Below are 14,707 nucleotides of genomic sequence, written 5' to 3'. Positions count from 1 at the left end.
TGCTGGCTCTCCCGGCTCTGCTGGCCCTCTGCCTCCGATCCGACAGCGTCAGGGAGGGAGTCATTAAGCTGGCTTTGAGGAAGAGGGCCAGGGGAGAGCTTTAGCTTCAGCCAAACAGTGCCCTGAGAAAGAGTGTCCACTCTAATATCCACAGATACAGTTACATGGAAGTGAGAATGAATCATCTTTTAATTGCATTCGCGCTGCCCTTGCCCCCCTTTTTGGGTCTCTCTATCATCCATTACCTCCCCCTGTCTGTCTCTCTTTCTCTCTCTTTCTCTCTCTCTCTGTTTCTCTGTCTTTACTTCTGTCTTTTTCTTTCTCTCAGCTAACAGAGAGCATTATTAGAATGTTTAGCAACATTTGTAAAAGATTCCAAGTGACATAACAATGGTTTGCATCACAAAGTCATCAAAAATTTTCTCACATAATATTCCCAGCTAGATGAAACTTTGTTATGGAAATGTTTTCTTTGCAACTTTCTTAAAAATGGAAACACAAGTGACATTTCAGTAACGTTAACAGAATGTTTAAAAAATTTTTTATAAAAACGTTCTAACATCCAAAAAACTTGACACATTAAACGTTAAAAAATGCTGAGTGTAACATTCAGAAAATGCTCTACTAACTAAAAATTGTTATCTGGGCTCTTCTTTCTTATATACAGATACGCAGACTTTTCTCTCTCTCTCTCTCTCAGCTAACAGGGAACGTTATAAGAATGTTTAGCATAATTTTTATAACAATGGTTTCCAGAACCTCACATATCCTTCTTTACTAGACGAATTCTAATATTATAGAAATTTATATTGTGGAAAAGTAACATTCTCAAACCTAAAACAATGAAACAATAGCATAAGTGATGTTTCAGCATAATTTAATTAACATTTAAAATGGTTATTAAAAACATTCTATGAACATCCAAAAATGTATCACATTGAATGTTTGAAAATGTTAAGTGTAACACTCCCCTACTAAGAATATGCCCTACCAACTAAAAATTATCATATCTCTTCTTTTTAATATACAAATATAGAGATATCTCTCTCTCTCTGTCTCTGTCTCTCTCTCTTTCTTTCTCTCTCTTAGCAAACAGAAAACGTTATTAGAATGTTTAGCAATGCTTTTAACAGGTTCCAAGATTCATAACAAAGGTTTGCATCACAACGTTATCAGAATGTTTCTCACTTAACCTTCCCAGCTAGACTAAAACTAATATTATAGAAATGTATATTGTATTGTGGAAAAGTAACACTCTCAAACCTTAAAAATGGAAACAATGGCACAAGTGACATTTCAGTATCATTAACAGAAAATTATTAAAACTTTCTATGAACATCCAAAAATTTGACACATTGATCGTTTAAAAATGTTAAGTGTAATATTTAAAAAATGCCCTACTAACTAAAAATTGTTATATAGTCTTGTATATACAGATACACAGACTCTCTCTCTCTATCTCTCTCTCTCTCTTTCTGTCTTCTCCATTCATTAACAAACATCCTTTAGAGAATAAAAGCACAGCATTTAAGCCGGGGATTCGTTTTCAATGAACCACTTCGCCAGACAAATTTGAGAAGCACTTATTTTGAAATGATTTGTTTATTTTAAAGGTTCGAGGGGGATCGTTTACCTGCTCGCTATCTCAGCCAGCCGCGGAAAAAGAACTCACCTGCCACGGGCGTCTAAAAATAAAAGCTGTGCTGAAATTTTATATAAGCATTTAAGAAGGGCAGTGTTGCTTTCTCACCCTGTATCTCTCTCTCTCTCTCTCTCTGAGGAGACAGCAGTGTTGAAAGCTAACACCGGCCTGCTTGCCTGTCTCCATTTTGCTGTTGTCACCTATCCGAGCGCTGGTGAGCTATCACCTGCACCGTCAGGATCTCGCCCGAAACAGATTGAATTCTGATTGATTTCTGCCCAGGAAAGAGGGGAGAATTTAAAGGTCTTCCTTCTTAATTGGGTATTTGGTGTGTGCTGATGAGAGGACTGTGTGCGTCCCCGGGGATCCTTTATGGGGCAATAATGGCGCTGTGCTACAGCTTCGGCTGCTCTCTCTCTGCAAGGCCATAACCCCGCATTTGTTCTGAGTGCTTTTCTATTATGCATTGATAGTTGAGTATCAATCAATACGGGAGAGGGAAACAGAAAACCCAGTGAAACCAACTTCTTAAGTGTAAAACGCCTCTTAATACCGGAGCTTTCAAACAACTTAACCTGGGCTGGGTGCTGGGCTAGGTTATACTTTTCCTTTTTTCTTTTTTTTGTCTCTCGCTGAAGAAGGAGACAGAGGCAGACATGCTGATGGTTTATTCAGTACGAGGGGAGGGCCTTGAATTAAGTGCATGTTAAAGTAGATGTGTTTTAAAAGCTTTTAAATAAAAATAATAAAAACTCTGACACGCTGTTTAAAGACTTTAAAGACATGCAAAGACAGAAATACACAGCTACATACATACAGCCTACAGCCTGGACCAAAGCAATGATCATAAGGGAGTTTCTTTTTTTAATAATGGAAATAAGAATATAGTAGGCTGTAGTTATTCCGATAATATTCCAATAATAAGACAATGGCAAACTATGAGCAAACTATGAGCTAGACACATACAGTATCTAGTCAATGTCATGCCAGTAAGTGCATACAATCAATATACAGACCCTTGTTTGATGTATGAATGTATGAATATATTTTAAGGATTTATTAAGAGCTCTTAATACATAACTCTGAACTATCCTTGCTTTTTTAAATAAAAAATGCATGTAAACATGGCTATGGTTTCTTTGGGTGCCGTACACTTCACAGTCCACATAATCCATAAGGACCAAAATGTGGTCCAACTAAAAGAGGTGGTCTCAGATAACACACAATGACCAATTACAGGAAGATAAAAGCAGTTATTCATCATTTAATGAACAAAAGAGGAAGAAATGATCTGTACAACACAACTCTGTATCTACTGTAACTGTAGATTAACCTTTATTTATAAACAGAAATAAAAGAAAATTAAGAGGAACCTGGTACACTCATTATGCTGCATGACACACCTTCATGGGGGGTCTAAATTAAAATATTTTTCCCAAACTGACAACATTCTACCAACCAATCAGTGTCAAGAATAGGGAGAAGCAGCCTGTAGGTGATGATGATGGGTCAAAATCTGTTAAGTAACTCATTAAACTTCAAACACATGAACCTTTGTTTGGAGGCTCAGATGTAAAAACTCCTAATCACACTTTTATGTATTATTTAAAATTGCTGTGATCATAATTTACCTGCCTAATCAAAAAAAAAAAAAAAAAAAACATTTGGTTTAGATCTGTTAATTCACTTCATTCAAGTTATGTTAAGTTAAATATATACATATTTAGGAATCATTTTAAGCAATATTGTAGCCCTGCATTTCTAAATTACACAAAGCAACCAGTCAGGAAAGACCTTATTTATGTACAACAGCCTTAAATTCAATTATAAGAGTTTAATTTTATAGAAAAAACATTGTTTTATTCTGGTGCATAAACACAGATAAATATCTTAAGAGGACCTCAATGGGGAAAATGAATAAATGATAATATGTATAATATGGGCATTTTAACACTTTTATATGTCAGTTTTACATGCACAGAATGTATGCTGGCTGGTATATTTAATTATATTTATTTGGATATATCACCTACAACTACAAAAATGTGTCCCAATCTTAGAAATGTATTATTCTGGAAGGTGTCCAAGTGATGGAGATAACTTAGCTTTGGCTTTATCATTAGAACATCGCAAGTCTCTCTCTCTCTCTCTCTCTCTCTCTGATATTTATCTATCCGTCTGTCCCCCTTCTATCACTCAGCACAATATAAGCATCTACTAGTCGACGAAAGGGAACTGGATAGTTAGCGTTCTCCTCCAAGTACACTCAGCTGTTGAATGATGCCAAGTTTTTTAGCAGTTTAAAAATACGGCAGCTGGCAATGTGTGGTAAAGAAGACATAATAATGGGCTGATCAGTGTTTTTGGGGTCAGTATCAATCGCCAGAGGACTTTCAGCATGATCAGCTAATTACTGATAATAATCAAGTGTGGGGCAGGATGCCACATTAACCTTTTTCAGGTAAACTTGCTAAAGGATCATCATGCTGGGATTCTGTAACATTCTGCATTGTCGGTCAAAATAGAACGTACTTTACTTTTTAGAATCAACCACTTTTGAAACTCGGTGAAACCAACTTAGAGAAAGTCTGTGATATATGCATCCATATTTCCATTTATTTTTTTATAAGTAATATCAGTATTATCACAGATTGCATACTAAATTTTGTCAGATACTGAAATCTCTACCATCTCTACTTGGTAAAATTGGGCATGCAAAAAACTAAATAAATGAACATTTGTTTTTTAGCAAAATATTAACTATTAGACTACTAGACAAAGCATTTCATATTGTAGAACATAATACATTAAAACGATTTCACCCATAGAAATAAATGAAACATAAACTGAGTATAAAAACTTAAGTATTTATTTACAGTGCTCAAACAAAATGTACTTACTTAGAGAAGACATCAGTATTTATAAAAGTGTTTAAAAGTGACGCTGTAAAGGGTCTATTTTTCAGACAGGCCTCGGATCATAACAAAACATTACATTTTCTCATTTTATCTCATAATTATAATATTTTACAAATACATATATCCACTTGACCGTCCCTCATAATCTTCATCGTCTTCACTCTCGGCCTCATTGATAGACGTGCGGTGGGCTTCATTTATTCGTTTGGGAAGCTCTCTGGCTTGCTGAGATCCTGCGAGATAAAAAAAAGGATTGTTTCAGATGTGTGCAGATCAATAATCAGTATTTTAGTAGAAAAGTAGAAAAGATATTATGCTTGAGTCTTGAGGGAAAGTTTTTTATTTGTCATCTCAAAGTTTCTTCACTTAAGTCCTATTTGGGCAGGACTAGTTTTGCAGAGAGGTGGATCACTGTAATTTTACTACAGTTTTATTTCTAGTAAGAAGTGGCTGGCTTAAACACAGCTGTTGCATCTAAAAAAATAGTTTCCAATATTGTGACCAACTTATAGTGAGAATTACATTTTAGTTTAATTTAAAATTAGCAGCTACTTGTTTATAACATGTACGTAGGCTACAGGATATGCTGCACAATAACTTGTCTAAAGTTTGTGCCTTTAAGGATTACATTAGTTCATCATCTGGAATTGAGTAACATCCTAAATAACTAAAATCACTCAGCCAGGTACAGTTGCATCAGTCTACCTCTGGTTTGAATCCTGGCCTAATTCTGTCCCAAATGCTTGGCTCACATCCGGGGCAAGCTCTGTAAGTGCTAACACCCCTGTTTGCAGAGTGTAATAAGAGTGTAATAAGAGTGTAATAAGAGTGTAATAAGACAATTAGCCTGGACCGTGTGTGCCGAGGCCCCGGCTGCTGTGTATTATATGGGAATTGGACTGTATCACTTTTGTCAACTCTCTCGTTGCTGAGAACAACCCATACTCAACAAAAATCCACTTAGCCAATGCTGCCATACATCAGACAAGCTCAGGCCCATTTTTCATGCTATCTAGGAATTATCTGGATTCGATTTTGACTTAAACAACCCCAAGGTATCTGTGCCAACTCAATGCATGATGCAAGTAAACCCCTTAAGTGCCTCCATACTTCAGAAAAGCCATGCAAAATATTTTTTTCTCACAGAATCTGATCAAATGTTTACTTACATTTTTTTATTTGCAAGAGATTAATATTACCTGAAGTTATTTTTATGGCTTATTATGGTTTTAGAGAAGATAAAAATTGCCAGTCTGTAAAAAAGACAGTCAGACATGACTAAAATCACTGAGAAACTCAAGCAATAATTACAAAAATCCTCAGCCTGCACTGTGTCCAGAGTCACCTTTCTCCACCGCCTATCCCAGAGTTCATAGCGGCAAGGGGACATTCCGGGAAATAGCGGAGGGGAAGGAGGGGTCTGCCTGTGGCTCAGATAAGCCAGGGAGACTAGAAGAGCAGACCCCCCAGAGAAAGAGATAACAACCAGACAGTCACAGCAAAGGCCTGCCACATAATACACAAATCCCTCGCCCCCGCCCCTTTCCTCCGCATCTCCTCGTCCAAATCGCCCCCATCTCCATCCCTCCTCGACCTCCTGTCATCACTAATGCTGCGTTTCTTCAGGAGGAAGCCGGTGACTGGTGTAAAGTTATCTGCTGTTCCGCAGGCTTTCTCGGAAAGCCAAGTTCACCTTTACTGGTGTGGAGATGCTGGGTGCTGATAGTCATGGGTCCAAATCGATTGGCCCCCACTGTTGATGCCCATGCATGTCTTTCTCTACTACTGCACAGACCACAAAGAGTGGACGCAACGGGCCACTGATACTCAGGCACGGAAACACACTGTGCTCTTAAACTTCCTTTAACACAAGGAAAGTTCATGCTGGAATTTTTGAAAAAAAAAAAATATATATATACACAAATCAGGTCAATTAATCAAATTGATAATTGACATTTATTTTCTGCACTACTGTCTTAAATTAGCTTTCTATCTGGGAAATATGTTGTATTTGTTGTATATGTTTGTATTTGGTTTTATTTTTTTCCCAAATTATTATTGATAAATTTATCATAAAAATGTAAAAAAAAAATAAATAAATAAATGGAGTTAAAAAAGTCATGTGTAACCTAAAAAGCTTCTACAGGAGCAAAAGCAATTGAAAACAAATATAAAAAAATATAAATATTTGCAAAATGTTTTACTCTGTTTAATTTGTGAAGTTCATAGTCTTTTTTGCAGTATTTAAAAGCGAATAAACAATTTTTGTTCTCTGTCTTTTACTTAAAACACTTTAGCTGTTTTATAAAATTATACACAAAGCTGTCATACCTTGATTACATATATTGCAGTTTATTACTTAACATGTAAATAGTTATTTTTGTTGAACAAATATATAGGAAATAATACTTTAAAAATAAATTTGATGTTTAGTTTGAGTCTAAATTAGAAAATAAATGTATTATTGTACATAGAGGTAAAAAGGTGTTTCCATATTTTTAGTTTGGGAATGTGACATGGGACAAAGTATTTTAAACCAGAGTAGTTTTAAAATCCAAGGCATCTCATCACAACTTTGAGTTACCTACATGACCTGATTTAGTTCTTTTTTCAAAAATAGTGCTTAAAAATTAAATATACATGTGCTATAATCATAGAGTAATTTTATACAAACTATTGTTATTAGCAATTAGCAAATTATAAGTAGCAATAAAAAACAAATTTATTTTGGTCTTCTAGCATATAATTACATGCTATTCCCACATAACAAATGACAGAAAGAAGAACAAAATAAGTTTTATTTATAGAATTTGTTTTGTAGCTAGAATTAGAGTAGTCCCTTAGAGCTGACTGCTGAACTACAAAACCATTCTACACACAAGCTTTCCTTTTTTATTTATTTTATTTTTAACAATAAGAAAATAACAACATCTCAAGCATTCACAACTAACCTAGAAAATCTTTGTAAAAGTTGTACTAGAAGTAAAATTCCACTGGATACCACTTTCAAACTTTAATCCATAAAAGCAGAAAAGGGAATTTGCATTAATTAAATGCATTAAATATCTAGAAATGTGTATTACCAACTGTGTTGTGTTTAAGTGTTGTTTTTACCCATTCTTAAAACTGGATTTCAGTTGTCTTTTAAAATTTTAATAACGTTAAAACTACTAAAAACTTCAAATTTAAATATGTTCTACAAACCAAACAACAGCATGTTCTCACTGGGAAGAGGGTTCTCAAAGTTATATGGGAAGTATTTAATTCCAGTCCAGAGTTTTTTTAATTTAACTTTTATTATTATTTTATTTTATTTTTATAAAAAGGCATTCTTTTTAAAAGAGTGATTAATTATTAAAATATGACACCCATATGAAAAATGAGTTTGTTCGTATTTAAGCCTATTGAGTAGGAGAGATGTGTGCGTGTGTGTTTTGTATATGTTAGTGTGGGAGAGCAGTCTGTAAATGTCTGTTTTCTCAGGCGGTTGACCTTTGACACGGCTTGCTAATGGCTGTGTATGAGTGTGTATGAGTGAGTGTGTTTAAGTGTGTGCGAGTGTGTGAGTGTGTGTATCAGACATACCTCTGTACATAACCCGTAATCTGGCGGAGGCAGACACCTCACCGAAGGCGTTCCTGGCGGCGCACGTGTACACGCCCGCATCGCTGGGCCCGACCCCATGGATCTGGAGCCAGCCGGTGAGCTCGAAGCGCCGCGGGCCTCCTCGCGCCTGTAATTACACAGAAAAGCAATCATCTACTGTGTGTCTGTGTGTATCAGTAGCTGTGTAACTGCATGAGTATATATATCTCCCTCAACACTCAACACTTAGTAAAGATACAACAATGTTACAAATAATACTTACAGCTAGCTTTGAGTGATATCCAACTCTAAATTACAGTACATGTGTGAATTACAGAATGTAGTCCTGTATGATGAGTTGCATGATTTAGACATAATAGCATGCCTTGTTTTATTAGAAATTCAATATAAACTTCTAAATATAAAAAAATTTAAAGTAAGTCACTGTGTCACCTTTAAATCAAAACCTCTGTTCCAGTCACTAATAGTTGCTAATTCAAGGGTGCTTTCATGCACACTTTGTTTGGTCTGGACCTTCAGACTCTTCATTTTGGTCTGAAACAAAATATCAGGTGTGAAATTTGTCTCTGTCTGGATTAACTGAACCAAAGTCTGGTTTGTTTGCAGTTTGAAAACACTTTTCTAGATCAGGGGTTTTCAACTGGTCTCAGCCTGGGTCCCACATTTATAGAATACAAATAAAACAAATTTATTTTTGAAAAATAGCCTTAAAAAAATCATTTAAAACCTATTTTGCACACACATCTGTGAACTGAAGAGGACCATGACAACTACATGTATAAAAGTTACTACCATAAAAATAAAATTAAACCTGAACAAAATAAGTAAGGCAACAAAATGACATATTTCACCCTAAATTCTCTTCGGAATCAGTGACGTATCCATATTTCACTTTTCTGCATATCTCTGCATTCAGAGTACATTAGTATGAAACTCTCTTTGTCTCTGTTTTTCCCAATATAAAAGACAACTACAAAATCAGATGAGAATTAATTATTTAATTTTTATGTTTTTTTTTTTTTTTTACAAAACAATACTTTCAGATACCTGCCCAAAAAGTGTGCACCACCCACTTTTGGGTCCTGACCCACTAGTTGAGAATCACTGTTTTAAATGCTACAGGCTTTGAAACAAATGATAGGAAGAAACACATATTGAACAATAGAAGAAGAAAAAGAACCAATGTTGTGCCAAAATCTGCCCCCCTTCATTTATCTATTTATTACTTCAGTTTCTGAATAAGTTTCTCTGGTTTTGCTATTTATAGATGTGTTTGAGTAAATTTAACATTGTTTTATTCTATAAACTAGTGTTTGATCAACATTTCTCCCAAATTTCAAATAAGAAAAATGTCATTTACAGCATTTATTAGCAGAAAAGGAGAAATGGCTGAAATAACAAAAAAGATGCAGAGCTTTCAGACCTTAAAAATGCACAAAAAAAAACGTCAAAGTTCATATTCACAAAGTTTAAAGAGTTCATAAATCAATATTTGGTGGAATAACCCTGGTTTTTAATCACAGTTTCATGCATCTTGCCATGTTCTCCTCCACCAGTCTTACACACTGATTTTGGAAAACTTTATGCCACTCCTTGTGCAAAGACTCCAGCAGTTCAGCTTGGTTTGATGGCTTTAGATCATCCATCCAGAGCTGTATTTTATTTCCATGTATACACATACCTGTACGGCCCTGCTAGAATCATCGCCACTTAGGAAGACGCCGTCCCCCTCTTTCCTCCACTGGATGGTCGCCAGCGGGTACGACGAAACCTCACAGGAAAGGAGAACATCGCTTCCCTCCAGAGTGATGATGTCACGCGGGGCGTAGGTGATGATTGGCTCTGCAACAGTTAACAGAAGACAGATATCTGTGGTTAACACTGCTTTATAAATACACACACATGCGTGCATCAAATTCAGGCTCCCGTCGACTTGGTGTTAAGTGAGCACTCTATCATTTCACAAAAATCAATGTCGGCAGTGAGGCAGAGTTACACACAGGAGCACAGGACCTGCACAGCTACTCTTACAGGCTATACAGCTATATATGGATACATACTATTGAGACAGAATGTGTTTAAGCAATTTAAGCATTTACATCCATCAGCATCACGAGTTTAGTGTGCTCAGATCACTGTAGAGCCTGTCATGTATGTCTATTAAGGTAAGAAGCAAGCTGTATTGCAGATGTATTCCTTATCAGTGCTGTGTGTTGTTTATGAGGCTGCAACTTGAGGTTAGACATGAAACCATAAGACCATAAGATGAAGAGCAGCTTCTATTCCTCCTGAATATACCATAATATACAGTATCCTCCAGCATATACTAACCCGCACTTATACGTAGATGTTGACTGGCCTGCAGTTTAGAAGCATAAAAATTCAGGTTCGGCAAGTTCCTAAACACCCAAAACAGCTTCTTTCCGCAGGTCATCAGGCTGCTGAATAAGCAGTGTGTCATATATACAGGCATCACATTTTTTGGACACACATGGAAAGTCTCTGTACACTCATTAACATTTCCCTCTTACCTTCCTATATGGTACAATGTCTACTGAAGGACATGGTTGTATAAAATAGTTTCATTTTATATCATTGCAGGAAATAGTTATGATTAACTATTTTAACAAAATATTTACTCCAATCTTGGATACACAGAGTATGTTATTTATATTTCAACATGTTGGATTATTGACTTGGATTATAAAATTGTGGTTGATTTAATAAATAAATACATAAATTGCAGATATTTTTTTTAAATCACAATGTTGAAAGTAAATGTAAAAGTTGTTTCCAATATTGTGTAGCCCAACAGTGCAACTGTACATACTCTACTACTGTGCACTATATAGTCTAGCATACATTGATATTTGAAAAGTTTGAATGATCATATTTATACTTACTATTATGTGCACTCTGAAGTATATTAGTGTACATGGTGTGGCTGTTACAATATATATGTATATATGTACAATATATTTTGTTTATTTAGCAAAGTGTTTTTTATTTTGTTTAGCACCTAATATTTTCACTCACTTTCACGCTTGTGAAACTGACAATTGACATGACAATTAAATGGATTAAATTTAATTTAAGATACTGATTTTAAAAGTCAGACATTTAACAAATAATGAGTAAATAAATATTTTAAAATAATAATAATAATAATAATAATAATAATAATAATCTCTTAGTGCTAAGCAATGTAACGTGTTTAAATTTGATATAAGAAGGATATCACATGTGTCTCAGAGGCAGGAAAGAAAGTTTGATTAGCTAAAATTGCTGTTTCCAAGGCTGGAGTTTATTACTGTATGATTTTGAATGATGCATAGAGTTTATTGAAGTTATAAATTCAATAACCCTTATTCACTCTTATAACCTGATAACTGATCCTAATACTCCTTGTATCCTATGTAATTACTGAATAATAAGCATAATGAGTTTGGTAAATAACATATACTGATTGCTATGAATGATTTTGTGATTTGCTAGGATCTCTTAATGCCTTCTAAACATGACTTTTTGTTCCTGGCATTCACTTTACTCCTAATTGCTCATACTATAAGATTATTTATTTACTTACTTGCTTTGCAGGGTCCATGATGCGCCATGGTGAGCTTCTGCCGCTCGCCTAGCCTGCGCTGGACCGCCCGCAGCTGGCACACGTTTTCGTACGTCTTCCCATCCGAGCCGCACAGCATCTCCTGCTTGGAGCACACGCACACCGGCTTGGGCTCTTCCTTGCCTGTGGTGTCCTTCCGAGAGGCTTTACAGCGCAGGCCCTCGGCACAGCGCCCAAAGAAGGTGGACCCGCTCCAGGGTTCAGGGTCACACAGCTGACCCTCTCCGTTCCCACACTCCCAGCAGCACCCGCACGGGTCACGGACTTGCCCCGACACGCAGCTCTGCAGCAGCCTGGCGTCCGGGCACTGTTCAGGCTGGCACTTTGTGGGGCACCGCTCCCCAGGCCGCATTCCTCTCTGCCAGTCTAAGTGCCTGAGATGTTCCAGTGGAAGAGGCTCAGAGAGGCTAGCTAGCAGCAGCGTTAGCACTGCTGTCAAACACACCATTGTCTATTCCCTGGGTCAAGCTCGCTTGTTGTCAAACAAGAAGACTCCTTTTTCGCTTGAGCTGGAAAGTGAGTGATTCGGAGATTCTCCCTGCTCCTCAAATGGCTGGAGAGCCTTTCATCTCGTGAAGAACGCTGTCTGTCGGACAAGCTCTTGACAGAGATGAGTGATCCTTAGCAGGCTGTAGGGCCTGCGAGTCCCAGAGTGCCGGTGTCAAGAGTTGGCCGAAGGATTCCTGCAAGCCAAGGTAAAGCAGCTTATCTGCTTTCACTCTTCCAAACTAAACTCGCCCTATAAACAGACCAGAGAGACGTCTGTCGGCAAACACTGGCCTGGGACAAAAAAAAACGTGAGGGGAGAGCTGAAGAAAGGCGTGAGGAGAAGAACTGTAAAAACAAGGACTCCTAAAGACCCCTCTTAAATTGCAGGGTGCTCCTCCAAGGTGCAAGAAAGGTGTGATCAGTGACCTCCAATGGCCAATCACAAGCTAGTGGTAGTGGGGGAAGGGGGTGCACGGGCACTGGGCCAACCCAAATGTACCAGTCAGCAGGGAAAAGGTCATACGTTCAGCCCCTACACACCTGGTCTTTGCAATGGCCCGATTACCTGCACACCCTGGGGGAAGGTTCTCAGGTACAAATGGGCTAGAAAAAACATGACTGTGCTGTTGTAGAGTCTTGCCATGACCTGAACTCTTTTCATGATGTTTTTTTTTTGCTTAAATAAGAGATTCACTCAGATGATTCACGCAAATCATTTGATCTCCAGTGATTTCAAAAAGCATGAGCAGGAAATTATAACAATTACAAGAATATTCTTTAGCAATGAATTTTTTTTTGTTTAAAAGCACATTCATGTTTTTGTAGTTATGTAGTTAACTGGATTAGATCACAAAAAACAAGACTGAGCCCATAAAGTGAATCCTTTTTGAGCAATTATTAGCCTCTTTTTTTTTTTTTAGAAAAGAACACTAAGCTCTGTCAATAGACTTTATTCAGGCAAGAGTAATTGAGAACGCATTTAGCCCTCCTCTCACTAATCTCTGCATTCTACCTGCAATTCTCACCTCTCCACGTTAGCGCAAAACAAACAATTACGGGGCCATTAAGGACCCATTGTTAATTGTAAATAATCCATCATTAATATTGATTAGCTGCAGTGAGCAGAGCTCATTCAGCGCATGCCTCCTAATGAGTTGGTCTTAGAGGAGCTAATTGCTTCAGGCCATCTCAATGGAGCTCTGGAATGAATGGCTTATTTCAATACATTGCAGGGGAAAGCAGGAGGTAGCATTACACCGAGCCATGCTTTAATATTATTAGTTTTTTACTAATAATTAGCATCATTAACTAACAAGATGATAAGATCAGAACAAATTAGCTCATGAGAATAGTTAACGTATTTATAACGTGAAAAAAAACAGACACACAGAATTGATCCTCCTCAGTGCAAAGACTGTACCTCTCATCTTCCCTTTCTACAGAAAATATAGATATGCAAGCACACAAACCACTAATATTTATCTGCAGAAAAAAACATACACAAGCTGAGTGATTAAATGCTTTTGCCCTCAAAACGCTCAAGTACCTTTTAGCATTGATCTCTGCTGCTCATAGAGGTTGATTTTCCTACCCATGCCAATAGTAAGGCCATTATTTTAAAAAGCTCTCTTCTTATTAAAAGCGACCACATTATCAGTGACACAAAACACATTCTGGTTTTAGTCTAGGCTTATCTGACTGTAAAACACTGAAATGCTCAAATGCTCAACAGCTGTTTGCAGTTCTCAAGATATTCCTGACAAGGAGGCAACAAAAGGCTGGTCACCTTTTGCTTTCTGGGTAAGCTGATGGTGTTTTTCTTACCCTGACAAAAGTGGTGCTATGGAAAAATGTGCTATACTTGGCTGCATACAAAAACAAATAAATCAACACAACATGAATCTGGCTCATAGAAATTCTCCAAAACAGCTGGAGAAAATAATGTATTTATATAAGATATTATACGTTTGAAGGTGCTTAAATAGGCTGCATCCATCCAGAAATAAATTGATAAGTATATATCCCAATACAGATCCAATTATGTCTCCGATTAAAGCAGGATCCAGGCACCTTGTGACATATGTTTTTTTACATGCTTGGAATTTTTTTACCTAAGCCTCTAGCAGCCATATTCATGGTAGTTCTATAAGACATATATATTACATATATAACTTCAGAACAAACAGTGGGTTATTCTAAAGGTGTAGCTTTATCCATGTTACTAGCTTGGCAGATGATCCTCCATAGGTGGAAGAGGGCCAAGCCATGAAAAGCTCATGAAGGTCACAAAACATCATAAACATGAACATATTAAACACACTACCAGAGGATCAACTAAGGGGATTTTTAAAAGCTGTCAATCATTTTTGATATGTTTTAATTTTAAGACTCCAAGGGCCAATAGTGTTTGTCTGTTTGTTTTTTGTC

The 14,707-nt window shown here is 36.8% G+C and overlaps 1 protein-coding gene across 1 annotated transcript; it reads right to left on the bottom strand.

Annotated features, from left to right (window-relative positions):
- Nucleotides 1-4,489: 4,489 nt before the first annotated feature.
- Nucleotides 4,490-12,983, bottom strand: kazald2 (Kazal-type serine peptidase inhibitor domain 2). Its single transcript, XM_007247491.4, has 4 exons — nt 11,753-12,983; nt 9,848-10,008; nt 8,146-8,293; nt 4,490-4,793 (listed from the first exon to the last, which is right to left on the bottom strand). The coding sequence occupies exons 1-4, from the start codon at nt 12,237-12,239 to the stop codon at nt 4,669-4,671; spliced, it is 921 nt and encodes a 306-aa protein (XP_007247553.3). The 5' UTR covers nt 12,240-12,983; the 3' UTR covers nt 4,490-4,668.
- Between the last annotated feature and the right edge of the window lie 1,724 nt (nt 12,984-14,707).

Source organism: Astyanax mexicanus, chromosome 10, assembly GCF_023375975.1.
Source record: "Astyanax mexicanus isolate ESR-SI-001 chromosome 10, AstMex3_surface, whole genome shotgun sequence".
Taxonomy (NCBI): Eukaryota; Metazoa; Chordata; class Actinopteri; order Characiformes; family Acestrorhamphidae; genus Astyanax; species Astyanax mexicanus.
This window is presented reverse-complemented; position numbering and strand designations above follow the sequence as displayed.